At 42.4% G+C, this 22,906-nt stretch overlaps 1 protein-coding gene across 1 annotated transcript; it reads left to right on the forward strand.

The window, feature by feature from the left end:
• The first annotated feature begins 4,417 nt into the window (after positions 1-4,417).
• Positions 4,418-14,587, forward strand: LOC130869747 (zinc finger protein 551-like). Its single transcript, XM_057762162.1, has 4 exons — positions 4,418-4,687; positions 5,266-5,304; positions 7,363-7,486; positions 8,992-14,587. The coding sequence occupies exons 1-4, from the start codon at positions 4,655-4,657 to the stop codon at positions 10,782-10,784; spliced, it is 1,989 nt and encodes a 662-aa protein (XP_057618145.1). The 5' UTR covers positions 4,418-4,654; the 3' UTR covers positions 10,785-14,587.
• The last annotated feature ends 8,319 nt before the right edge of the window (positions 14,588-22,906 follow it).

Below are 22,906 nucleotides of genomic sequence, written 5' to 3' on the forward strand. Positions count from 1 at the left end.
AGACCTGACTATCGAAGGAATTGTAGTTTGCCTGTGTAGGTAGTTGAAGGCTAACACGGTCAGTTGCAGCTAGCAACTGATATAACTGAGTCTGAGGATTTGGAAATGAGAGGGCAGGGCCACATACGTTGGACTGACCCAGCCAAAAGTTGTTCATTGGTTTACAATGGGTTCTAGGGAGGTGTAAGACCAATTATGTCTCTTTACCAGGGTATTGTCATAGGGAGGAAAAACAACTGTTTTGGGGAAAATGCAGCGTGTCCATTTAGGACAGTCAGTATTGGACCTCACATCATTCCAGGCATGATTTGAAAGTGTAGAGTCACAAATTGGAAATTTCTTAGGGGGGTGATGTCAGGTCTGGAATAAATCCAAGTGGTTGATACCAATTTATAAGAGAAGTTACATTCAACTACCAGACATTATATTTACACTGACTGTTTTTGAGAGTTCTGTGCTTTAAGGGCAGGCATCCTGGTATAGGGGGTGTTGTTTAGGCAAAAAAACATAAGGGGAGGCTATCTGAATATCCTTAGAAATCAAATTGTTTGGCTGAGCTGGGGTGTATAAAACTAGACATTCACCACCTAATAAAAAGGAGTTGTTAGAAACAACCTTTATATCTTCAGAATCCCATGTGGCTGGGTAAAAAAGAGGGGATTCTGGGACATAACCCCAATAAGTCTCCTGAGCTAAGGTACAGGGAAACAAACTGAATACCTGGAGAGAGAGCACTGCTAGCATTGCTAGGAAATGATTCTCAGGAGTCAAGGCTTTCCCCTGTTTCATCAGAATTTGAGTAACTTCAGATGTCAGACTTTAATCTGCCCCCAGGAAGAAACTGGGCTGCTGTGGGTGGAGGCAGTATGGCAGAATGGGGCTGATGAATTTTGAGACCATCTACGAGGAAGGACAAGGCATCCTGAATTGGTTGCAGGCCCTCATCATCTCCATATGTAACAGAAAGCAAGTTAGCTACAGTGAAAAATCTATGGCAAAAGACAGCCACTTTATTCACAAAGCAGTAACGCCGAAAAGCCTTGCCTTTTTGTTCAGCTTTTACCAGATCCCTTGGTTCTGGGTAAGTTGCTCGTGAAAAGCCAGATGAGCAATTACTGTATAATGGTGCAGCTTGCAGCATCTGGTGACATGAGTTTGATACATGGGACCTATGTGGTAGAAGAACAAGACAAAAGGCTACAAGTTGTCCCCTGCCCTCCAAATGAACAACATTACATATGCCCATACAACCATGTATATTAAAAATGTAAAATGGGGCTTGGAGTTTAAGAGCACTTCAGAGTTTTCCAGAGGACCCCAGTTTAGTTCCCAGCACATACCTTATTAAGTTCCCAAGTCACTGCGATTATGGCTATAAGAATTTGTATGTTTGTATGTCTCTTCTGGACTCCGTGGGCACTGCACTCAGGTGTACAAATGTGTGCATGCCTGAATACACACACACAAAGAATAAAAAAAATACATCAACGTGCATTTTTCTTAAACATATATAATGCCAAAACTTGTGTCAAGAATAAATCATAAACCTAAAATTAACCTAAAAAAAAAATAAAGAACCAACCAGGCACCCATCCCAGCACGTGAAAGATCTTCGTCAGTTTGAGGCTACCCTGGGCAGTCAGACCTTCATAGTAGAACCCTGTCTCAAAAAATACATAAAATATAGAAGCAAGCCTAATCTTATAGGACAATTCAGCATTAATCTATCAATGAGGTATTATTTACACTGAGTTTAAGCAAATTAGTTTAGCATAGTTCCATAGGATTCAATAATTGAATAAAAGCAAAATATTAGGGGATGTATGGCTGTGTGGATGTTACAGAAAATGCCGAATAATGGACAAGGAAAATGTGGTACATTTACACAATGGTGTAATACACAGCAGAAAAAAAATTATTACGTCTTGAAATTTGCAGGGAAATGGGTGGAGCTAGAAAACATCATATTGAGTGAGGTAACCCAGATCTAGAAAGAAAATTATCATATGTACTCACTCGTAAGTGGTTTTTAAATATAAAGCAAAGAAAACCAGCCTACAAATCACAATCTCAGAGAGCTCAGACAATGAGGATTCCAAGACAGACATACATGGATTTAATCTACATGGGAAGTAGAAAAAGACAAGATCTCCTGAGTAAATTGGGAGCATGGGGAACCTGGGAGAGGGTTGAATGGGAGGGGAGAGGCAGGGAAGGGAGCAGAGAAAAATGTAGAGTTTAATAAAAATCAATTAAAAAAACAATAACATTAACCAATAAATAACAACTTAAAAGAGGTAAAAAACTAAATCTGCAAAAGAGTATTTGCCTGCATATATGTATGTATGTGTACCATGTGTGTGCAGGTGCCTAAGGAGACCAGAGAAGATGTAGGCTCCCTTGGAACTGCAGTGACAGATGGGTGTGAACTGTCATTTGGGTGCTGGAAATTGAACCCAGTCCTCTGCCAGAACAGCCAGTGCCCTTAACTGTTGAATTACCTCTCCAGGCCCCAAAGACAAATATTTTAACAATTATCATGTTGTATTTTTTTAAAACTAAGAATCAAATTGTGTAAGTGTAACTTCATGAGTCATTTCATCAGGAATATATATATATATATATATATATATATATATATATATATATCAGGCCACATCAGGCAATGAATTCCAATTTATTTAAATTTTAATTTTATGGGTGTGGGTATTTTGCCTGCTTGTATGTTTGTGAATTGTTTTGTAGGTCTGGTGCCTATAGAGGCTAGAAGAGGGAGTCAGACCTTATGTTACTGGAGTTACTGAAAGTTGTGAGCCACCATGTAGATACTTGGAATTGAAACTGGTTACTCTGCAAGAGCAGCCAGTGCTCTTAACTGAAGAGCCATCTCTCCAGCCTCAAATCTCAGTTTCTTGATATAATTGTATTTGGGGTAAATGGTAAACACAGTATGTAAATTCTTTTTTTTAACTGCAAAGCCAGCTTTATTATTTTTTTTTTTATTGAACTGGGTCTACATTTGCCTTATTTGTCTATAGAGAACAGGGGAACCAAACATTTGGGGAGATTTATGATTTTTTTATTCTGTTGGAAATGTGCTACACCATCAGGCCAATTACTCGTTTTCTTTGATTCATCCTTTTACTTCAGATGTCTCAGTTGTGTAGAGGTTTTTCTTCTGCTTCTACAGTAGGATTCCATGAAAATTGATAAAGATTAGATTCACACAGGAGAGACCTCTTGATTAGGAGAGGTGATATTTCAACAGAGTGGCTATCAATCTAAACTAACTTATAAGACTAACAGATGCCTTTCATTTGATCAGATATAAGCTGCCAAAAAGGGAAACTCACTCAATGTTAGGGTTGGGGCAGGGTTTTGTTTGTGTCTTTCCAGGAGAATAAATATATCTACCTAAGGAGCATGTAAATTCTTAAGGAAACTGTTTCTTTAGATGTTGTGCAAAAAATATTAAGTGAAAAAGATCAACATGACCTATGGACTGAATATCACAACCACTAAAAAATGGGCAGAAGAGCCTCTTTCTGAGAAAACAAGACGCAAAGATGTGTCCTCAATTTCTGCTCTAGGGTAGGCTGAACATCCCTCTTTATATTTCACATTTTCTACCCAATTGACATTGTTAGTTTTTCTTTTTGTCTTGTCATTTCTGAGCATACAGAGAGTTACAAATTTTGTCACTGCAAATGCTTTTGATTGAAAACAGCTAGACAACAATAAGAAAATGTTCATTATAGTCTAGCCAAGAGTGTGTGTGTATACACACATACATACGTGCACACACATTTATGGTGTGTTTGTGTGTGTGTGTCTGTCTCCCTCTGTGTGTGTGATATCAATAAATGTACTGAAGTTCCTTCCAGAGTTCTGGTGAAGGGTTCTTATAGGTATATGGGTGTGCCATAAATATCTGAATTACCATAAAGTCCTATCCTATCACGGATGCGATGATCTTATAAGAGTTGATCTGATCTTGGTGTCCCTGAGTATATGGAATATGTCCATTTGAATCTGTTTCCTTTTTAGCCTCTTTATGTCAATGAGCTTCGTGGTTTCTGAAATAAGTTACCAAACATAGAGATGATGAGCCATACAACAGATCCCAGAAATCCGGAAACAGCTTCATTTAAGCATATCTCTCTCTCCTCTGGAAGCTGTACGCCCCCTTTCTCTTAAACTAAGTCTACAGGGGTCAAGATGGGGGATGGGATACCTGCCTGGGAAGCTGTGGAAACTACATTTCCCGGAATGCAATAAGCACAGGAGATGTTGGGGAGTGAGCTGAGCCAATGAAAACTTGGCATTATTTTTACTTTTGGGTGTGTGTGTGTGTGTGTGTGTGTGTGTGTATCTGTGTGTCTGTGTCTGAGTGTGTGTACGCGTGCGAGTGGTTTGTTCCTGGAGCTGGACTTCCGGCGTGGTTCTCTTAGCCGTGGTTTTGGCGTTTCTGGGGTTTGTTTACCTAGCTGTAGGCTCCGGCCGAGGTGAGCCTTCTCGTAGGCGGAGCGCAGCGAGCTGCATTGCGGTACAGAGGCCTGGCTGAGGCCCAGCGACTCCGCCCACGTGACCCGCGCAGGGCCTGGGGAGGAGACCTGGGCGACCGGGTCCTTGCTCCCGCTGCAGAGTCAGTCCAATGGCCGTGGCCGCATACAGGGACCCGGCACAGGTAAGTGCTGCATCCTGCGGGTATCACCCTAGTGCTAGAGCCCGGAGAGAGGGCCCCATCATGACCCTGCAGTACGTAGCTGGTGTCCCGGTCAGAAGATGCTTGTGGGTGGGAGCGGGCAGCCCCATTCATAACATCCGTGTGCTGGGGTTTGTGACTGTTGCAATGTGCAAAGGCCTGGAAGGGCGGCTGGGCATAGGAGATACAGAGTCATAGTGTCTACTGAAAGAGTTGTGAGGCCCCGGTGCACCAGAGGGATTTGATTTTAATTCTTAGGACACTGGAACCAGTGAGAATTGTGAACAGTGACCATGTCCGGAAATAGACCATGTTCTGGAAATACTTCCCAGAAGTTACTCAGAGGAAAAACAAACAGGAAGAGACATGATAGACAGGAGAGAACAGAGTGCTTGCCACAGGTGTCACATCTCACAGCTGAGATTCAGCTCTGTGGCCCACGGCATAGACACTCCGCAGTCATCCTAGGCCACCTAGCCCCAGGGTGGGCACCGAGTCACTGGAGTCTGTGGAACCTGCCTGTGGCTGCCAAACTCTCAGAGTCTCCTTCTGTTTTTCAGATTCTCTTTACTTCAGAGACAGTGATGGGGTCAGGCCCGGTAAGCAGAACCTGCCATTACCCTCCTCCTAACCTATACAGTTTTTAGATTAACCGTGTCCTTGGACTGTTCTCTCACTGTAGAGCCCTGAGCCTTGCGGTCTTGAACATGCTAGGTGTGCAACACAGTTTTGTGTATAGGCTGAGGGTTGTATGAAATCGCTGGCAGCATGAACGGAGCTCTAGAAGGTTGCTTCTCCCAAGGAGAAAGGAGATCTGCACTTGCCTGAACTAATTCAATCCCCACTTCAGGCTGAGGCACATACTGGAACATGGGTCAGGGGTTCCTTTCAGGAGTAGAAATGATTCAAAGTTAAGCTGTGTCAACAGAAGCCCGCCCCAGCATGGGTTAATGGGCTATGGAAGGATCCCTGGAGTACACTGTACAACTTGCAGGTAGCATGGCAGGTTGTAGTGTCTTTTCCAGGCATCACAGCTGGTCTGGTTCCTTCAGCAGCTTTTACTGTTTGTATGTACTTGGGGTGAAAGAGGCCTACCATGTCACTATGTAGTCCAAGCTGGCAGTATTCCTGTCCCAGCCTCCCAAGTGCTGGAATTATAGGCATGAGTCAACATACCTGGCTTCTATGAGTGATGGTTGGTGGGTAAGTTTGGACCAAGAAATAGAATAAGATAGGATCCCATCATAACAGGGTTGGGGCTGCTTTGGAGTGGCATCTGAGAGAGGTTTGGAAGAGGGGGATGTTGGACCCTCTTTGAATTTCCCAAGGACTCCCTGGACCCCACATACTGAGGAACCAGTGGGTAGGCCAAGAAACTGCTCTCAGCATAGCTGTGGTTGGATGTCAGCAAGAAAGGAGAGAGATGTGGAACAGAATCCTATGCACTTGGGATGGAAATAGAAACTGATAACCTCAAAGCCCTCACATTGAGGGCATAGGAACGAAGTTGCAGATCTTTATTTGATTGTATATAGGATGAAGGATGTGGAGGACTACAGGCCAATTCTATGGAAATAAAGCATTCAGCTCTACATATCAGGGCCAGAGTTAGGCCGTGCTTATTGTCCTTCTAGCTATTGGTGCTGTTCATGGTGGTCAGTGATCACTGAGACTGAGAAACACTGGGAGTAAGTGGTGCCCAGGCCTGATATATACTCATGGCAAGATAGGATTGGGTGAGGGATGTGCATTACCTTGGAGTCTTCACAAGAAAATGGATCGTAACATTTTTTTCCTATCATGCAGGGCTGTGTGGTCTTTTAAGGTTGTAGCTGTGGGAATATAGTCATACAAAAAATACATGATTTAGAGTGCTGGGTATGGGACTGGGGAGATGACTCAGTGGTTAAGGTGCTTGCTTTTAATGCACAAGGACTGAATTCAGATTGTCAGCACCCATATAAAGTGTGTGGGGGGTGGGGTTGAGGGTGAGAAACAGAAACAGGCAAATCTCTGGAGTTCACTGGCTAGCCTGTCTGGTTGAACAGTGGGTTCCAGGTTCAATGAGAAGGCTTGTCTTAAAAAATAGAGAGTAATTGAATGTGACACTCAGCATTGACCTCTTGCCTCCACAAAAGAATGTATACTTGTATGCGTATGTGCATGTATACACACACACACACACACACACACACATGTGCGTATACTCATAGAGTGCTATGTACAGATGTCGTATGAACTGATTGCCCCAGGAGCAGTGAGGAGCCATAGGATAAAGGGGGAGCCTGTTTCCTTGTGTCTGGAGGATTTTTAGGATCCTCAGGGATGTTGTCTGATAAGACAAAATTCAAGTTAGCCTATTTTCTCTGTGACCATTTTTCTCCCTAACCAGTATTTATGACAGCCACAGCATTGACAACAGGGGGTAGTGACCTTCATCCTAGGCCTAGAGGTTAGATTTCAGGTATGCTTCTATCTCCCCCATTTCTGTGGAAGGGCACAATATCATTGAGCAGAGAGTGGGCATTGGGCTGAGTGCCTCCTCTGATATGAGATGGAAAATACAGTAAGCAAACGATGTGTGTTGGGTCAACAGGGTATGCTTGGAGTTTGGAAGGGAAGCTGATCATATGATGAAATTGTTTGTGTTGCAATAGGGTCTGACCTTTGAGGATGTGGCCATTCACTTCTCCCAGGAAGAATGGGTGCTTCTTGATAAGGCCCAGAGGTTCCTATACTGCAGTGTGATGCTGGAGAACCTTGCACTTGTGGCATCTCTGGGTAAGGTCCTTGCATCCCTCCCAGTGTCCTAAATGGTTTCTACCTTTACTTTTTACCAGAGAGTGACTGCAATCTCTGGAGTCATAACAAGTCTCAAAATGTCTCCCTGTTAGGGTGACTGTCCACATCTGTAGTGCCCCATGCCTCGGTTCCTGCCTAATTCCTATAGTTGTCCTTCCTTCCTTCCTTCCTTCCTTCCTTCCTTCCTTCCTTCCTTCCTTCCTTCCTTCCTTCCTTCCTTTCTTTTTTTTTCTCTCTCTCTCTTTCTTCCTCTCTCTGTGTCTCTCTCTTTTTTTTCTTTTTTCTTTTTTGAAACGATCTCTATATAACCCTGGATAGACTGGAACTCACTATGTAGACCAGGCTGGCCTTAAACTCTTCATAGAGATCTGCCTGCCCCTGCCTCTCAAATACTGGAATTACAGGCATGCACCAGGCTTAGTTGTCATTTCTTTATAGCTGCCTTGTGAGGAATTGCCAACATTGTAACGTTTATTTTTAAATGAACCGTGGGCTATTCTTGACAAACCCTTAGGAGTTTGGTTCTGTTTTCCTCCCATATACTGTTTTATGTTAAGCTGCTATGAGTTACTACTGGTCACTAACTTCCTTTTTCTTTTCTTCTTTTTTAATATTTGTAATTGTCATGTCCTGTGTGGTTAGGGCTGCAGAGTGGGGAGAGTCTTGGTTGCCTCATATGGTTGACATGACAAGATTGTCTTAGAGGAGACCTGACCTGGTAATAGGCACCCAGGAAAAACATGTTTCCATCATACCAGGAAGCAGGAGAGTGTCCCACAGTGTTTTAGTAAAGGGCTCACCCATCATGTCCTACTTCTACTTTTACTTCTCCGTGTTTAATACTTTACCAACTTGTAATTTTACCTGTGACTTCTGGCTCTTGGCTTCCTTTATGCTGTTACAGTCTTAGTTTTGACAAATGGTACTATGAGTCTCTTAACACAGCCCTAATTAGCCCTTGACCACTGGCTGTTTGCTTTAACACAGTCTTTATCAGCCCTTGATCTCTAGCTGTTTGCTTTTATTTGAGGACTTTTGCTCACTGTAGTCACATCCCCAGTAGGAAAGGTCTTGCTGAAGGCTGTTAGCTGAGGAATTGCTTGGAGCCCGTGCTTTTTTTCACATCCCATCCTGTGTCCTCTGTCTAGTGTGAAGTATCCTGTCAGTATTTGAATTAGCTCCCTAAGTTTGTCTACGACTCTTTTGTTCTTAGAATAGTCCAGGTTTCATTGTTTCTTTTCCCTTTATTTCTTTATTTTTATATTTTGGTGATAAGCTCTTGGTAATGTAGCACAGGCTAGCCTCAAACTTACAAGCCCTCACCATCTTGCCTTAGATTCCCCAGTGCTTAGAGTGGAGGTGTAACCTGAGTTTAGCTGTGCCATTGTTTTCTGTGTCTGACTCACCTTCATAACGGGCTTGTCCTCCCCACTGCTGTCAGTACCGTTTCCTTAGCATTTCAACATGTGTTTCTTTGATTCCAGGGTCCTGCTCTGGAATGGGGAGTGAAGAGGTAAGCTCTGAGCACGATGAGCCTATAGAAGGGGTGATGTCTAAGCCAAGTCCCTCCACTCAGGAGACTCATCACTTTGAGACTCCTGTTCCAGCTTTGGAAGGCATTTTGCACCAGAATGAATTCCTAAGTGCACCCTCTGTGCAGACATTGTACTTGGGCGGAACAGGCATGCAAAGCTCCGGTTTGAATGAAGACATTAACCAACACCGGAAGAGTGACAGTGGAGAAAAGCATTCTGAAGCAGATGCTAACAGGGCTTCATTTATGCCAAGTTGCAAACCCCATGTGCTGACGAAGCCATCCATCTTTGGGAAGGATGGGGAGAAGCGTCTTGCCTCCACAGGCTGTCTTCAGCAGCAGGCTGCTTGTAGTAGTGAGCAGCCTCACAGTAGCGGCAGGGGTGGGGAAGTACTTCTGAGTGGAGAAAAACTGAAGTACAGTGAATGCCAAAAAGGTTCAGGGCACAAACATACCCTTGTTCAGTGTCACAGTGTGTCGCCTGAAAAGGGGCCTCGTGAGGGTAGCAAGTATGAGAAAGCCTTCTGCAAGTACAAACTAGCTCAGCACCAGAACAGTCACATGGGACAAAGGACATATGAGCATAGTCAGCATGAAAAATCTTTTAGCAAAAAGTGTCACCTCATTACACATGATAGAATGTGTCCTCAAGAAAGACCATATAAATGCACTGAATGTGGAAAAGCCTTTATCTATAAATCTGAACTCATTTATCATCAGAGACACCACATTAATAGAGTACATTATGAGTGTGTGGAATGTAGGAAATCCTTCACCTATAAATCTAACCTCACCGAACACCAGAGAATCCACACCGGAGAGAGGCCTTATCAGTGTGATCAGTGCGGAAAATCCTTCAGACAAAACTCTAGCCTCTTTAGACACCATCGAATTCATACTGGAGAAAGACCGTATGCGTGCTATGAGTGTGGGAAATCCTTTAGACAAATTTTCAATCTCATTAGACATAGGAGAGTCCACACGGGAGAAATGCCTCATCAGTGCGGCAACTGTGGGAAAGCCTTTAGCTCCAAAGCCGAACTTACTCAGCATGAGCGAATTCACAGCGGGGAAAGGCCTTATGAGTGTAGCGAGTGTGGCAAGCTCTTCAGGCAGTTCTCCAACCTCATTCGCCACCGGAGAGTTCATACTGGGGACAGGCCTTACAAGTGCAGCGACTGTGAGAAATCCTTCAGTCGCAAGTTCATCCTCATCCAGCACCAAAGAGTTCACACTGGAGAAAGGCCTTATAAGTGTGGGGAATGTGACACATCCTTCACCCGGAAGTCTGACCTCATCCAACACCAGCGAATTCATACTGGCACAAGACCTTATGAGTGTGAAGAGTGTGGCAAGTCGTTTAGGCAGTGCTCTAGCCTCATTCAGCACCGGAGAGTTCACACTGGAGAGAAGCCTTATGAGTGTGTCGAGTGTGGGAAAGCCTTCAGTCAGAGTGCTAGCCTCATTCAGCACCAGCGACTGCACACAGGAGAGAAGCCTTATGAGTGTAGTGAATGTGGGAAGTCCTTTAGCCAAAGTGCTAGCCTAGTTCAACACCAGAGAAGCCACAGTGGAGAAAAGCCTTACGAGTGTAGCGAATGTGGCAAACTCTTCACTCACAAGTCGGACCTCATTCAGCACCAAAGGGTTCACACTGGAGAAAGACCTTATGAGTGCAGTGACTGTGAGAAATCCTTTAGCCGTAGGTCTAATCTTGTTCGACACCAGAGGGTTCACACCTGAGAAACTTCTTTATCGTGTAAGAAATGTGCTGCTTAGTGAGTTGGTGTAGTAACACTGGGGGAGACGAGCAGCCTTCTGAGTTTAAAGATAATTCATGTGAGCTTCAAAGGGGGAATACTTTGAGGAGCTTCATTCCAGTTTCTAGTCTGCCCAGGGCCATATCCTGACTTATGCCATTGGCAGCGTCTGCAGTAGAAACCCTGTCACATTGCAACCTGGAAGATTGACACTGTGAGGATGAGCATCCTTCCTGTGTGCTCAGAGAAGCAAACTTCTGTACTCTGCTCTGGCCTTAGCCTTGGAGACCCCTCATTTCCTTTCAGGGCAGGAATCTTATTTGGAAGGTGTGGTCTGAGTTGTGTTTTCAGCTTTGCTAAGAAAGAGTACTTTGTTCAGGGGAAGTTTGTTTTCATACTGTGCTCACGATGAATATTTCCAGGTTTGAATTGGCCAACTTGGGAAATGCTTGCTGCCCATAATCTCTGACTTATCTTATTGAATAGATAGTTTGTTTATGCGTCTTTAATCTGGAAGGTTCTCTTCATTCTGTGGCGTAACTTATCAACTGACCCATGATGTCAGCACGGAGAGGTGGGCCAGTTCCATAGAGATCCTCACTTTCTGTGTTTCAGAGGGTATGATACACCTGCCAGAAGCAGCTGTGTAGAGCAGTGGTCTGATTTTCGTGGCTGCTCCTGCTCTCAGCCGTGAGAGCAGGTAAGGTGGTGGATTGTTTGTTCCTGACTTACAGAAGGTGCTATGATTTTTGTGAGGTAAGAAGTCCTGATGAAAAGGAGAATTCTGACAATCTCAGGCACTTTTAAAGCATGTCAACAATTAAACTCTCTTTTCTGCTGGGATGTCACACAATTCCTGGCCTTGTTGAGGGTAATTTCTTTGCAGGCCTTGCATTGCAGCCATTTGCTATATATAGTGTGTTGACTAGTACGCAGGGCAGCAGTTTGTGATTGGGACAGGAACTGAGTTAACAGATACGGAAATGATCTCACATTTCCCCTATTGTACATGTATGTGTGTTGGTGCGCATGTACATGGCACATGTGTGGAGGTCAGAAGGCAGCTTTACAACGTGATTCTGTCCTACCATGAGGGCTCCAGGGATTGAGTTCAGGTCATCAGGCTTTGGGTAAGTGCTTTTACCTCCTGAGCCATGTCTCTGGCGCTGGAACAGGCTTCTACTAAAGATTCATCTGTAGATGTTCCAGTGACTTGTGTGAGTACAGTCCTCTAGATCTCTATGACTATTTCCCGGGACTGTGGTTTGTGTCAGAGAAATTAGTGAGACATTTTTGTGGATTCCTGTATTCTTTTCTTTAATTTGGGCCAAAGCTGTACTGGCAGGAGAACAAGAGGGGAAAGACGCTTTTGTGGCATGGGGTATAATTCTGACCTATTTGTGATTCAAGAGGCAGTAACTTTTATTACTTCCCAAGGTGGACTGCCAGTGGAGCAAGGCTGTGCCTCTCGGGTTCTGAGAAGATGGTGGAATCCATATTAGGTTGTGAAGAACTTTTGAGAACAGTGGGACATCTAAGTATATTGTTTCAGGTTACTTTTTTATAGCTTCATTTATGTGTCATTTGTATAAGTGGCACTCAACAAAGTACATGGCATGGCGCCGTGGCGTGTGCTTGCAGTTCTGGTTTCAAGGAAAGCTGAGGAATGAGGATTGCATGGGCCCAGGAGTTTGTGGCTCAGTGAGCGCAAGACAGCATGGCCCTAGCTCAAAAAGCAAAACCCCGATTGGGAAAGTGTGGAAATCATTATAGTTATGAAAACAAATTCTTTGTTGTCTGTTTGTTTATGACATGCCCATTTATTATCTTACATTTCCTACCTCTCCTGACAACCAATGATTTTGTTTTTTGTTTATTTATTTATTTATTTTTTTAATTAAAATTTCCACCTGCTCCCCGTTTCCCATTTCCCTCCCCTCCTCCCAAATATTGTCCCCTCCCCCCAGTCCCCTCCCCCTATCCCCACTCCTCTTCTCCTCCCCCCACACCATTCCCCCTCCCTCTCGATACTGAAGAGCAGTCCAAATTCTCTGCCCTGCGGGAAGACGAAGGTCTTCTTTCTATGTCCAGGAAGGTGAGCGTCTAAACAGGCTAAGCACCCCCAAAGCCAGTTCATGTATTAGGATCGAAAACTAGTGCCATTGTCCTTGGCTTCTCATCAGCCTTCATTGTCCGCCATGCTCAGAGAGTCCAGTTTCAACCCATGCTTATTCAGTCCCAGACCAGCTGGCCTTGGTGTGCTCCCAATAAATCAGTTCCACTGTCACAGTGGGTGGTGCATCCCTCGTGGTCCTGGTTTCCTTGCTCATGTTCTCCCTCCTTCTGCTCCTCATTTGGACCTTAAGAGCTCAGACCATTGCTCCAAACTGAGACTCTGTCTCTACCTCGATCCATTGCCAGATGAAGGTTCTAAGGTGATATGCAAGATATTCATCAGTATAGGATAGGGTCATTTCAGGTTCCCTCTCCTTAGTTGCCCAAGGTACCAGCTGGGGACATCTCCCTGGACACCTGCTAACCCCTCTAGACTCAAGTTTCTTGCCAACCTGTCACTAAGACAAAAAGGCAACCCACTGACTGGGAGAAGATCTTCACCAACCCTGCAACAGACAAAGGTCTGATCTCCAAAATATATAAAGAACTCAAGAAACTAGACTTTAAAAGGATAATTAACCCAATTAAAAAATGGGGCATTGATCTGAACAGAGAATTCTCAACAGAAGAAATTCAAATGGCCAAAAGACACTTAAGGTCATGCTCAACCTCCTTAGCGATAAGGGAAATGCAAATTAAAACAACTTTGAGATACCATCTTACACCTGTCAGAATGGCTAAAATCAAAAACAGCAATGATAGCCTTTGCTGGAGAGGTTGTGGAGAAAGGGGCACACTCATTCATTGCTGGTGGGAATGCAAACTTGTGCAACCACTTTGGAAATCAGTGTGGCGATTTCTCAGGAAATTTGGGATCAACCTACCCCTAGATCCAGTAATACCACTATTGGGAATATACCCAAGAGATGCCCCATCAAATGACAAAAGTATCTGTTCAACTATGTTCATAGCAGCATTGTTTGTAATAGCCAAAACCTTCATTACATTGAAGATGCCCTTCAATGGAGGAATGGATGAAGAAAGTGTGGAATATATACATATTAGAGTACTACTCAGCGGTAAAAAACAATGACTTCTCGAATTTTGCGTGCAAATGGATGGAAATAGAAAACACTATCCTGAGTGAGGTATCCCAGACCCAAAAAGAGGAACATGGGATGTACTCACTCATAATCGGTTTCTAGCCATAAATAAAGGACATTGAGCATATAATTTGTGATCCTAGAAAAGCTAAATAAGAAAGTGAACCCAAAGAAAAACGTATAGTCATCCGCCTGGAGAGGGGAAGTAGACAAGATTGCAGGGCAAAAACTGGGAACTCGCGGGTGAGGTGGCAAGGGGCAAAGGGGAAATGGGATGAGAAACATGAGAAGGGAGGATGGGAGGAGCTCGGGGGATTGGGATGGTTGGGATATAGGAAGGGAGGATATGGGAGCAGCGAAGTATATATCCTAACTAATGATTTTGTTTTTAATTTAAACTTTGTTTTATATGTGTGTGTGTGTTTTTCCTGCATGTATGTCTGTGCACTACATACATGCTTACTACCTGTGGAGGCCAGAAGGGGAAGTAGGCTCTCTGGGGGCTGGCAGTACAGATGGTTGTGGGCCACCATGTGGATGCTGAACCCAGGTTCTCCGGAAGAACATCTAGTGTTCTTAACTGCTGAGCCATCTCTTCAGGCCCTGATTTATATATATATATATATATATATATATATATATATATATATATATATATATATATATACACACACACACACACACACACACACATACAGTGGATTAGTTTACGTTGTTTGGAATTTTCAGTTATTGTCATCATAACATGTGTGCTTGTGTATGTGTAGATATGTTGTATAATTACTTCAAGATTCAACAATGATTCTTATATGAAACATTGTGATTGTTGCTGAGTAACATTTTGTGTAGATCAGCTGTTGGCTTATCTGTTAATTTATTTAGAAAATTTTCTTTACAGATTTCGTATACTACAAATAAGACTGCTGTGAGTATTTCAGGTTTTATATGGCTATGCATACAATCACGTTGTGTTAATAACTTCAGTTCTGACAGCAGAGGGGCGAATGAATATGTTAAGAAGCATTTATGAAATCCCAGTGCTGATGTGTTAAGTCCCTTCTGCGTTCTCGCCAGCGGTATGTCAAAGTGGCTGCCCCTTTCCATCCTGGCATGCACGCCACAACGGTAACCCTCTAAGACTGTCCTATACATCATGAGTATATTTCACTAAGTGTATTGTGATATTTCACTCTGTATTTCATGGCCTTTCCTTAAGTATTCTGAAATAAAACACTTGTTTCATTTGCTTAGTTGCCATTTGTACATCTCTAATAAAATGACTGTTCATATATTTTTCTTATTTTCCTTCAGTGAATTTGATTGTTGTTATCATTTTGAGACAGGGTCTCTCTATGTAGTCCCGGCTACTTTGGAACTTGCTATGTAGACTAGACTGGCCGGGCCTAGAGCTCACAGAGATCTTCCACTTTGCCTTCCTGCTTCCTGACTGCTGGGATTAAAGGTTTATGCCACCATGCTATGCCCAAATCTATTTTAACAGATGTGACAGAGCATAACAACAAAGATACACAGGATTTTGCTTATGCTTCAATGTTATAAACAGTATCTTGTCTTGCAGAACAACTGCTTTTAGGTAATGGAAGAAGACATTTTCCCCTAAGGCTTTTGTCATACATATGATGGCATGTCTCTGTAGAACATACATTTGTATGTTTAACATGCACTTTAAGCATATCACCCATCAGTTTTTTAAGTTTAAGCTTTCAGTAATATGTTAAGTCCAGTTTTATAGCTTTTGCCAATTTCCTTGTGTAAATTCTGTTGAGGGTCAGTTTTCATCTGCAGAGATATCACCGCATAAGGAGTCTGGAAGAGTCTGTAGTAACAACCTTTTTATATTCTGTTTCCAACGTAGTGATTGAATAGCTGCAGATGACCCCAAGAACACAGTATTCACATAGTGATTAGGAGTGGCGGATCTTAAATATTTTTAAAATAATTGTGATAAAGTTACTAAATCTACATGCATTTAAAATGCCCTTTGATGTCTATACATTTTTGTATCCCCAAACCAAATGTCTTTCCTGCTCTTTTAATATAATTTCCCCAGTGGATACAATTATTGATTTAGGAACCTATTCTTTTAAAGAAATATTTTTTAAAATATCAGACATTTTCTTGTGCAATGTACTGGAAACACATCCCCCAAACCCTCATTTCTTTCTCTTATCCTGCCCCCCCCCTGTGTTCCCCCTTTTACCAGTTAGTCCTTCTCTTGATTTTGTGTGTGTATGTGTGTGTTTTATTTTTGTGTCTCTGTGTGTATGTTATTTATTGTCTATGTGTGTGTGTGTATAAGTTGTATATATCTCTGTATGTGTGTGTTTAGGGGCCATAGCAGGAAGCTGAATGTCCTCCTCTGACAGTTTGCTCTTTTGATTTTTAGACAGGGTCCCTCACTGCATTTCCTGTGTTTTGATTGTATTCACCCACCACACACCCCTCCAACTCTTCCCAGATCTGGTCTCCACTTCTCCATTCTCATGGTCTGTCTGTCTGTCTGTCTTGTCTGTCACTCTCCTTACTGCCCCCCGAATCCAATTAGTGCTTCTCTCATATTCATGGGTGTGGGGTTACCCACAGGAGCATGATAAACATATAGTGGGCCACAACCTTAAAGAAAATGGCCTCTTCCTCCATAAAACCTATCAACTGATGTAGTTCCCCATTTGGGTTCTTCTCCCCTCCCTGTGGAAGGTTCGCTGGCTTGATGCATGCAGGTTTTACACAGGCAACCATAGCTTCGGAGAGTTCATGAGTGGAGCAGTTTTGTCATGTCTAGAAGGCATTGAGAACTCACGAACTCTTAGGGTTGGCAAGATAGCAGAGCAGTGAAGAGCGCTTGCTGATCTTGCAGAGCGCTAGGGTTTGGTTCCCAGCATCCATGTCCTGCTCCTCAGTTACTTCCAACTTTTATTTATTCAGTTGAATCTTAGAGCCTCATTATCTGACTAGCTCTGATAGTACTAAAAAATTGTGTTATTTTAAAACTTTCCTATCATTGGGTACATGATAGCACTTTTTTTTTTCTAAACCTTACACTTATTTTTGCAAACATCATATAAAAGACACTGGTTCCTTGCAGACTTGAGGGCACGACACATCATCGGTGCACAGGTTCTACATTGATGTTTTTATGGAATCATTTTATGGATCATTTTTGGTGACTGATTTAGAGCCAGAACTGTACCTGAAGCTAGACCTGCAACCTGGGTGTGGGATTTGATTTCATTCTTGATCTTAATATTTGACCTGTAGGATATCCGTGGAATTATTATAGCCAGAAACATACTTCGTGAGCCTAGAGTAAGGAATACTCAAGAGTGCTTGAATATTTCTGTGGAATTGTCAAGACTGGGTGCATGTGGTGTGGTTCTTGAACTTGGACATATTTGCACTGGCAACTCCCTTTATGGAGACGTCTGGGGCAGACATGATGATTGTTTTGAACAATTGTCATTTCAGTAACTGTTGTCATCTTGTTTCTGAGGAGTGGAGATCATTGATTTTCTTCAGAAGTTTGATTTGGGCTATTTCTGGCTTTTGTAATTTTTTTTTTGTCAAAGGATCATTTTATAAATACTGTAATCCTTTTGTTCATGTTCCCTGGAAAACAGTTGCATCCTTACTTTAAATGAAATGAGATGAGGGAAGTAAACTCACAAGTCCACATTGTCAACTTGATACCCCAAAATAAGACTTTAATTATAGCACTCATTTAATAAAAGTCCACATTTTGAATGTTCAAAATGGCAAATGTTACCCAACTTTAAAATGCATGCTTAACCACTAAGAGATAAATTCATATATTACAACAATTGACATAAAAACCCAACAGAGAATTTAGAATTAATCCTTGGTTGACATAGTAAGATATACCTCTATGTATAATGGTAGGACAGGGTAATCTACCAATTTCTGGTTAGATCTAGGGCTTGATTCTCAAGAAGAAATGTATGCCTGATGCTGCAAATCTGGCCAAGAACTCACGAGCCCCATGGATGAAGTTACTGCTATTGGTTTTCTAAGTGGACATAGTGTCAAACTGCCCTCTAAACCCATAGATGAATTCAACATTCAGAATTAATCAGAGGAGTTTCTTCTGTACTGTGCAGGTGGTTATTGCAAAGTACAAAGAATAAGTGACCCTAATGATCTGTCACAGAGGCAACATCTGTATTATCCTCACCGCAAGGTTCAGGTAACATCATGGAAAAAGGGATGGGAAGACTGCAAGAGCCAGATGTCAGGGGCATCAGAGAAAAACAGTATGTGTTGTCTCTGACTGAACCACTGCACTAACATCTTGGTTACCTGCATGAGACCTGTACAGGACCAGATTACATAACATTCTACTATAGGAAGGCATTCCTGAGAGCCCAGCCTGACTGAGGAGCTATGTCATGTCATGGCTTCTGGGCTGGGAGAAGTAGTTTTCCTTAAGGGTGTGGCCCCTAGTAGATCAAGCAAGCTCCAGTGGATGGCCTCACACACCTATGTGTATATGGGGAACAAAAAATGGATTTCATTTGTTATATATAAAACATGGAGAACATGAAATTGGGAGAGGTTGGAATATAGAGGTAAATACAGAGGACTTAGGAGTAAAGGTAAGGTGAACATGATCAAAGTGCCTTGTATGTATATATGATATTCTCAAAGAATTAAAAATTACTCCAGTAGCCATAATCTGTTCTGAACTTTGTATTTCAAACATATGCATGTGTGCACTCATTCCACTTATAAGGACATTCAGAGCAAAGCAACTCTAAATGAGAGGCTACACTACACACTTAACTATCCCTATAAATTATTTTATAAACATGGAAAGGAGTATAGTATAATTGGAAGAAATGTATGACAACATCACAGTAAAAATCTGTGTTTTAGAAAATGTAGTTTAAAGAAGGGAGACAAAGTTTATCAACAGAGTCTCCTTTTTCATGCCTATTAATTCATTTCCTCAGAATTAAAAACTTTTCAAAAATGTCTGGGCATTGGAAAAAAACTCTCAACTTGTCCAATATTCATCAAGGCCATTCAACCAACTTCCCAGTCTTAGCATTGACCCTTTGTGCCTTCTGCACTCCTCGTGACACCAAAGGCTCACAGTAATGCTTTCTTCCAAATTACTCCTAATTGCTTCAGGGGATTTGTTCTGGGAATGTGGACACCTTTATGCTGACATGCAATTTGTGGAAAGTCGTTTAAAAGTTTTCTCAGCTCCCTATGTAGATGATGGTGTGGATCTGGAGTTGAGCTGAAAATCACTCCTGTCGCAGAACAGGAGACCTGGGAATAATAAGCGTATACATCAGGGCCCAGAGTTCATCTCAACAAACAGACTCAGCCTTTCAGCTTGGCACTTGCTATTGAGTCATCATATAGTATGCAGATGAGAATTGTTTTCATGTCATGACATGGATAATTATAAACTTAAGACTTACATGGGTAGGGCGACTTGACTGTATTGTGTTGAGAATTGAGACTTGAGAATTTTTTAGCAAGAATTGGAGATTGTTTACTGCTGGATACAGACTAGCCTGTTGTCCACCCGTTCTTGTAAAAATTTCCTTACTTATTTAAGTTGGAATTCTTCTCTTTGTATTCATACTTTCTTTTATCAGTTTATTCATTGCTTTCTTCTTGCAGTTTCATTTTACCTATGATGAAAATTTGTTAAATTTCTACCCCTAAACAAGAAGTTATTTACAACTGAAACCTACTAAGAGAAAAACACACCAGTTTTCTTCAGTGGAGTGATGCTGTATATTAACCACACTCAAGGGCAGGTTTTATATCAGGAATAGTTAGAATATAATCTAACACAGATTATACTCTATATTAGTTTGATGATTTTCCCCCATTTGCTTTTGTTGTTCTTAAAAAGGAGAAGGAAAATAAAATTTGTTGAGTAGGGAGTAGGAGAGGATTAGAAAGGATTTGGGGATTGTGGAAGATTATAAGAGAAGCCTTCTGGAAAGTTGGGAATCTATCTACCTGGAGATCCATGTGTTAGTATCCAGGCACACCTGGCCCCAGCAGGTATGCTACTCTTGGGCAGAGACTCGCAGGATTATTCATCTGACAACAAGAACACTTGCTATGCTCATTGTGGCTTCATTCATAGTAACCGGAAATTGGAAACAACCTAGTTCTCCTTCAACAGAAGAGTGGGTGCAGAAAATGTGGTATATTTACATAGTGGTATATTACTCAGCTGTTTAAAAATGGCATCAATTGTGCAAATATCACATTTCCTTTTGATGTAGGAGTGTCTTCTATCTATCTATCTGTTGCTTTCATTGGTTAATTAATAAAGAAAACTGCTTGGCCTGATAGGTCAGAACATAGGTAGGCAGGGAAGACAGAACAGAATGCTGGGAAGAAGGGAAGTGAGATGCCATGCTTCTCCTACCCAAGATGGACGGTGGTTAGAATCTTCCTGGTAAGCCACCACTTTGTGGTGGTACCCAGAGTATTAGAAATGGGTTAATCAAGACGTGAGAGTTAGCCAATAAGAGGCTAGAACTAACGGGCCAGGGTGTGTTTAAATCAATACAATTTGTGTGTTGTTATTTCGGGTGTAAAGCTAGCCATGCAGGAGCCAGGCAGGATGAAAAGCAGGCCTGCCCACAGCTCCTACATCCTTTATCCATTCTTTGGCCAAGGGGCATTTAGGTTGTTTGCAGGTTCTGGCTATTACAAATAATGCTGCTATGAAAATAGTTGAGCAAATGTCCTTGTGGTATGATTGAGCATCCTTTGGGTATATACCCCAAAGTGGTATTGCTGGGTCTTGAGGTAGATTTTTAATGAAGTACTACACAGCAGAAAAAATTAATGACAACTTGAAATTTGCAGGCAAATGGATGGATCTAGAAAACACCATATTGAATGAAGTAACCCAGACCCAGAAAAACAAATGTAATATGTACTCACTTATACGTGGCTTTTTGATATAAAGCAAAGAAAAACCAGCCTATAATTCACAACTTCAGAGAACCTAGACCACAATGAGGACCCGAAGAGAGGGATTCATGGATCTAATCTGTACAGGAAGTAGAAAAAGACAAAATTTCCTGAGTAAATTGGGAGTGTGGGGATCATGGGAGATGGTAGAAAGAGACAGGGGAGGAAAGGAGGGGAGCAGAGAAAAATACATAGCTCAATAAAAACAATAAAAATGGCCTCAAGAAATTTGCTAGAAAATGGATGAAGCCAGAAAAAAACATCACGAATGAAGTAATCCAGACCCAAAATGATAAATATGGTGTCTATTCCCTTATAAGTAGATATTAGACATTAAGTAAATAATAACAAAGCTATAATTCATACACATAGAGATGTTAGGAAGAGAGGAGGAATCTAGGAATGACTCATGAATTTCCCTGGGATGGAGAAATATACTAGGCTTTACAGGTAGGTTGGGTAGGTGGGAACAAGAGTGAGGGAAGCAGATGGGTTGCAGGGAAAGAGTGCAAGGAGAGACTTCTGGAATTGCTGGGCATTTGTGGGTGGTGGGAAAGCTAGTACAGTAGAAACATATTGGAATTTAGGAAGGCAGTCCTTTGAGGACTCCTAGTAATGGGGGATTCAGAGTCTCAACTGGTCATCTCCTGCCACGAGGTATGGCTTATGCTGGCAAGACTGGGTTGCATTTATAAGTTGTTTTTCAAGGGGGTCCCATGGAAATCCCCCAACTACCCAGACTGTTGATGACACAGGGAGTTATTCTCTGTAAACTTACTGTGAGACCCCAGTGCTGAGGACAATACCCACACATATCATTGAACATGGAGAAGAAAAGCTGGTACCTGCATGGAGCCTTCACTCCTACATCCCAGTCTCTTTGGTACAGGACGGTACTCTGCAGGACACAAAAAGAGGAATGTGGAGACCAACGATATCACAAAACCTTTGACCTTTAATCTGTTCTGCCTGAAAAATATGCTAGGATGACTGTGGCACAAAGTTGCTGAAGTAGCCAACGCATACCTGACTTGACATAAGGCAACAAGCCCTGAGAAGGAGCCCATGCCTGACACTGCTTGAGTAAGCAAGGGCCAGAGACTATGTGGCCAGAGACCTAAGGGAAAACCAAACACCACTGGTTAAGAGAAAAGGTATTTATACAAATGACTCCTGATGATATTCTTCTGTGCTCATAGAGATCTCAACACACAGACTTTTCAGTGTTGTGATTATAGAGGACTTGACACTTTAGAATTTTTGATCTCTGCACTTCCAGCCTTTTTTTGGGATTGTGGCATTTAGGGTTCTGTCTTTTGTGCTGAGGTCGAGGACTTTTTTTGAAATCAGACCACAGTCTTTGTGATTAAAAACTCAACATATTAATTTCAGGGCACCCAATTCAACCTAACAAATAGAGTGCTTGTAGAAAACCAGTCATAGTGGGTGTGGTAGTTTGAATATGATTGGACCCCATCATCTCATAGGGAGTGGTACTATTAGGAGAGGTGGCTTTGTTGGAGTGACTATGGCCTTGTTGGAGGAAGTGTGCCACTGTGGGCACCCTTTGAGATTTCCAGTGTGTCAGTTGACTTCCTGGTGCCTGCAAGATGTAGCACTCTCAGCTCCAGCACCAAGTCTGCCTGCACACCAGCATGCTTCCTGCCATGATGATAACAGACAGAACCTCTGAAACTGAAACTGAAGCACCACAGATAAGGTTTTTTAGAGTCACAGTGCCTCTTCACAGCAAGAGAACCCCCCCTAACCAAGACAGAGGTTGATACCAGGAACTGAGCTATTGCTATAATAGGCCCAGCCATGTGTTTGCTTGGAGTAATATGGTCTTTGGGACTGTGGGTTAGAAAAGCAGTTGAATATTTTAAGCGCTGCT

Source organism: Chionomys nivalis, chromosome 2 (assembly GCF_950005125.1).
Source record: "Chionomys nivalis chromosome 2, mChiNiv1.1, whole genome shotgun sequence".
Taxonomy (NCBI): domain Eukaryota; kingdom Metazoa; phylum Chordata; class Mammalia; order Rodentia; family Cricetidae; genus Chionomys; species Chionomys nivalis.

What these genes read in the sequence shown, in the direction of transcription:
- LOC130869747 (XM_057762162.1), top strand. Translation starts at nt 4,655, where the DNA reads ATGGCCGTGGCCGCATACAGGGACCCGGCACAG. An exon ending in CAGTGATGGGGTCAGGCCCG is followed by an intron (nt 5,305 to 7,362) that starts GTAAGCAGAACC and finishes GTGTTGCAATAG; the next exon opens with GGTCTGACCTTTGAGGATGT. An exon ending in TGCACTTGTGGCATCTCTGG is followed by an intron (nt 7,487 to 8,991) that starts GTAAGGTCCTTG and finishes CTTTGATTCCAG; the next exon opens with GGTCCTGCTCTGGAATGGGG.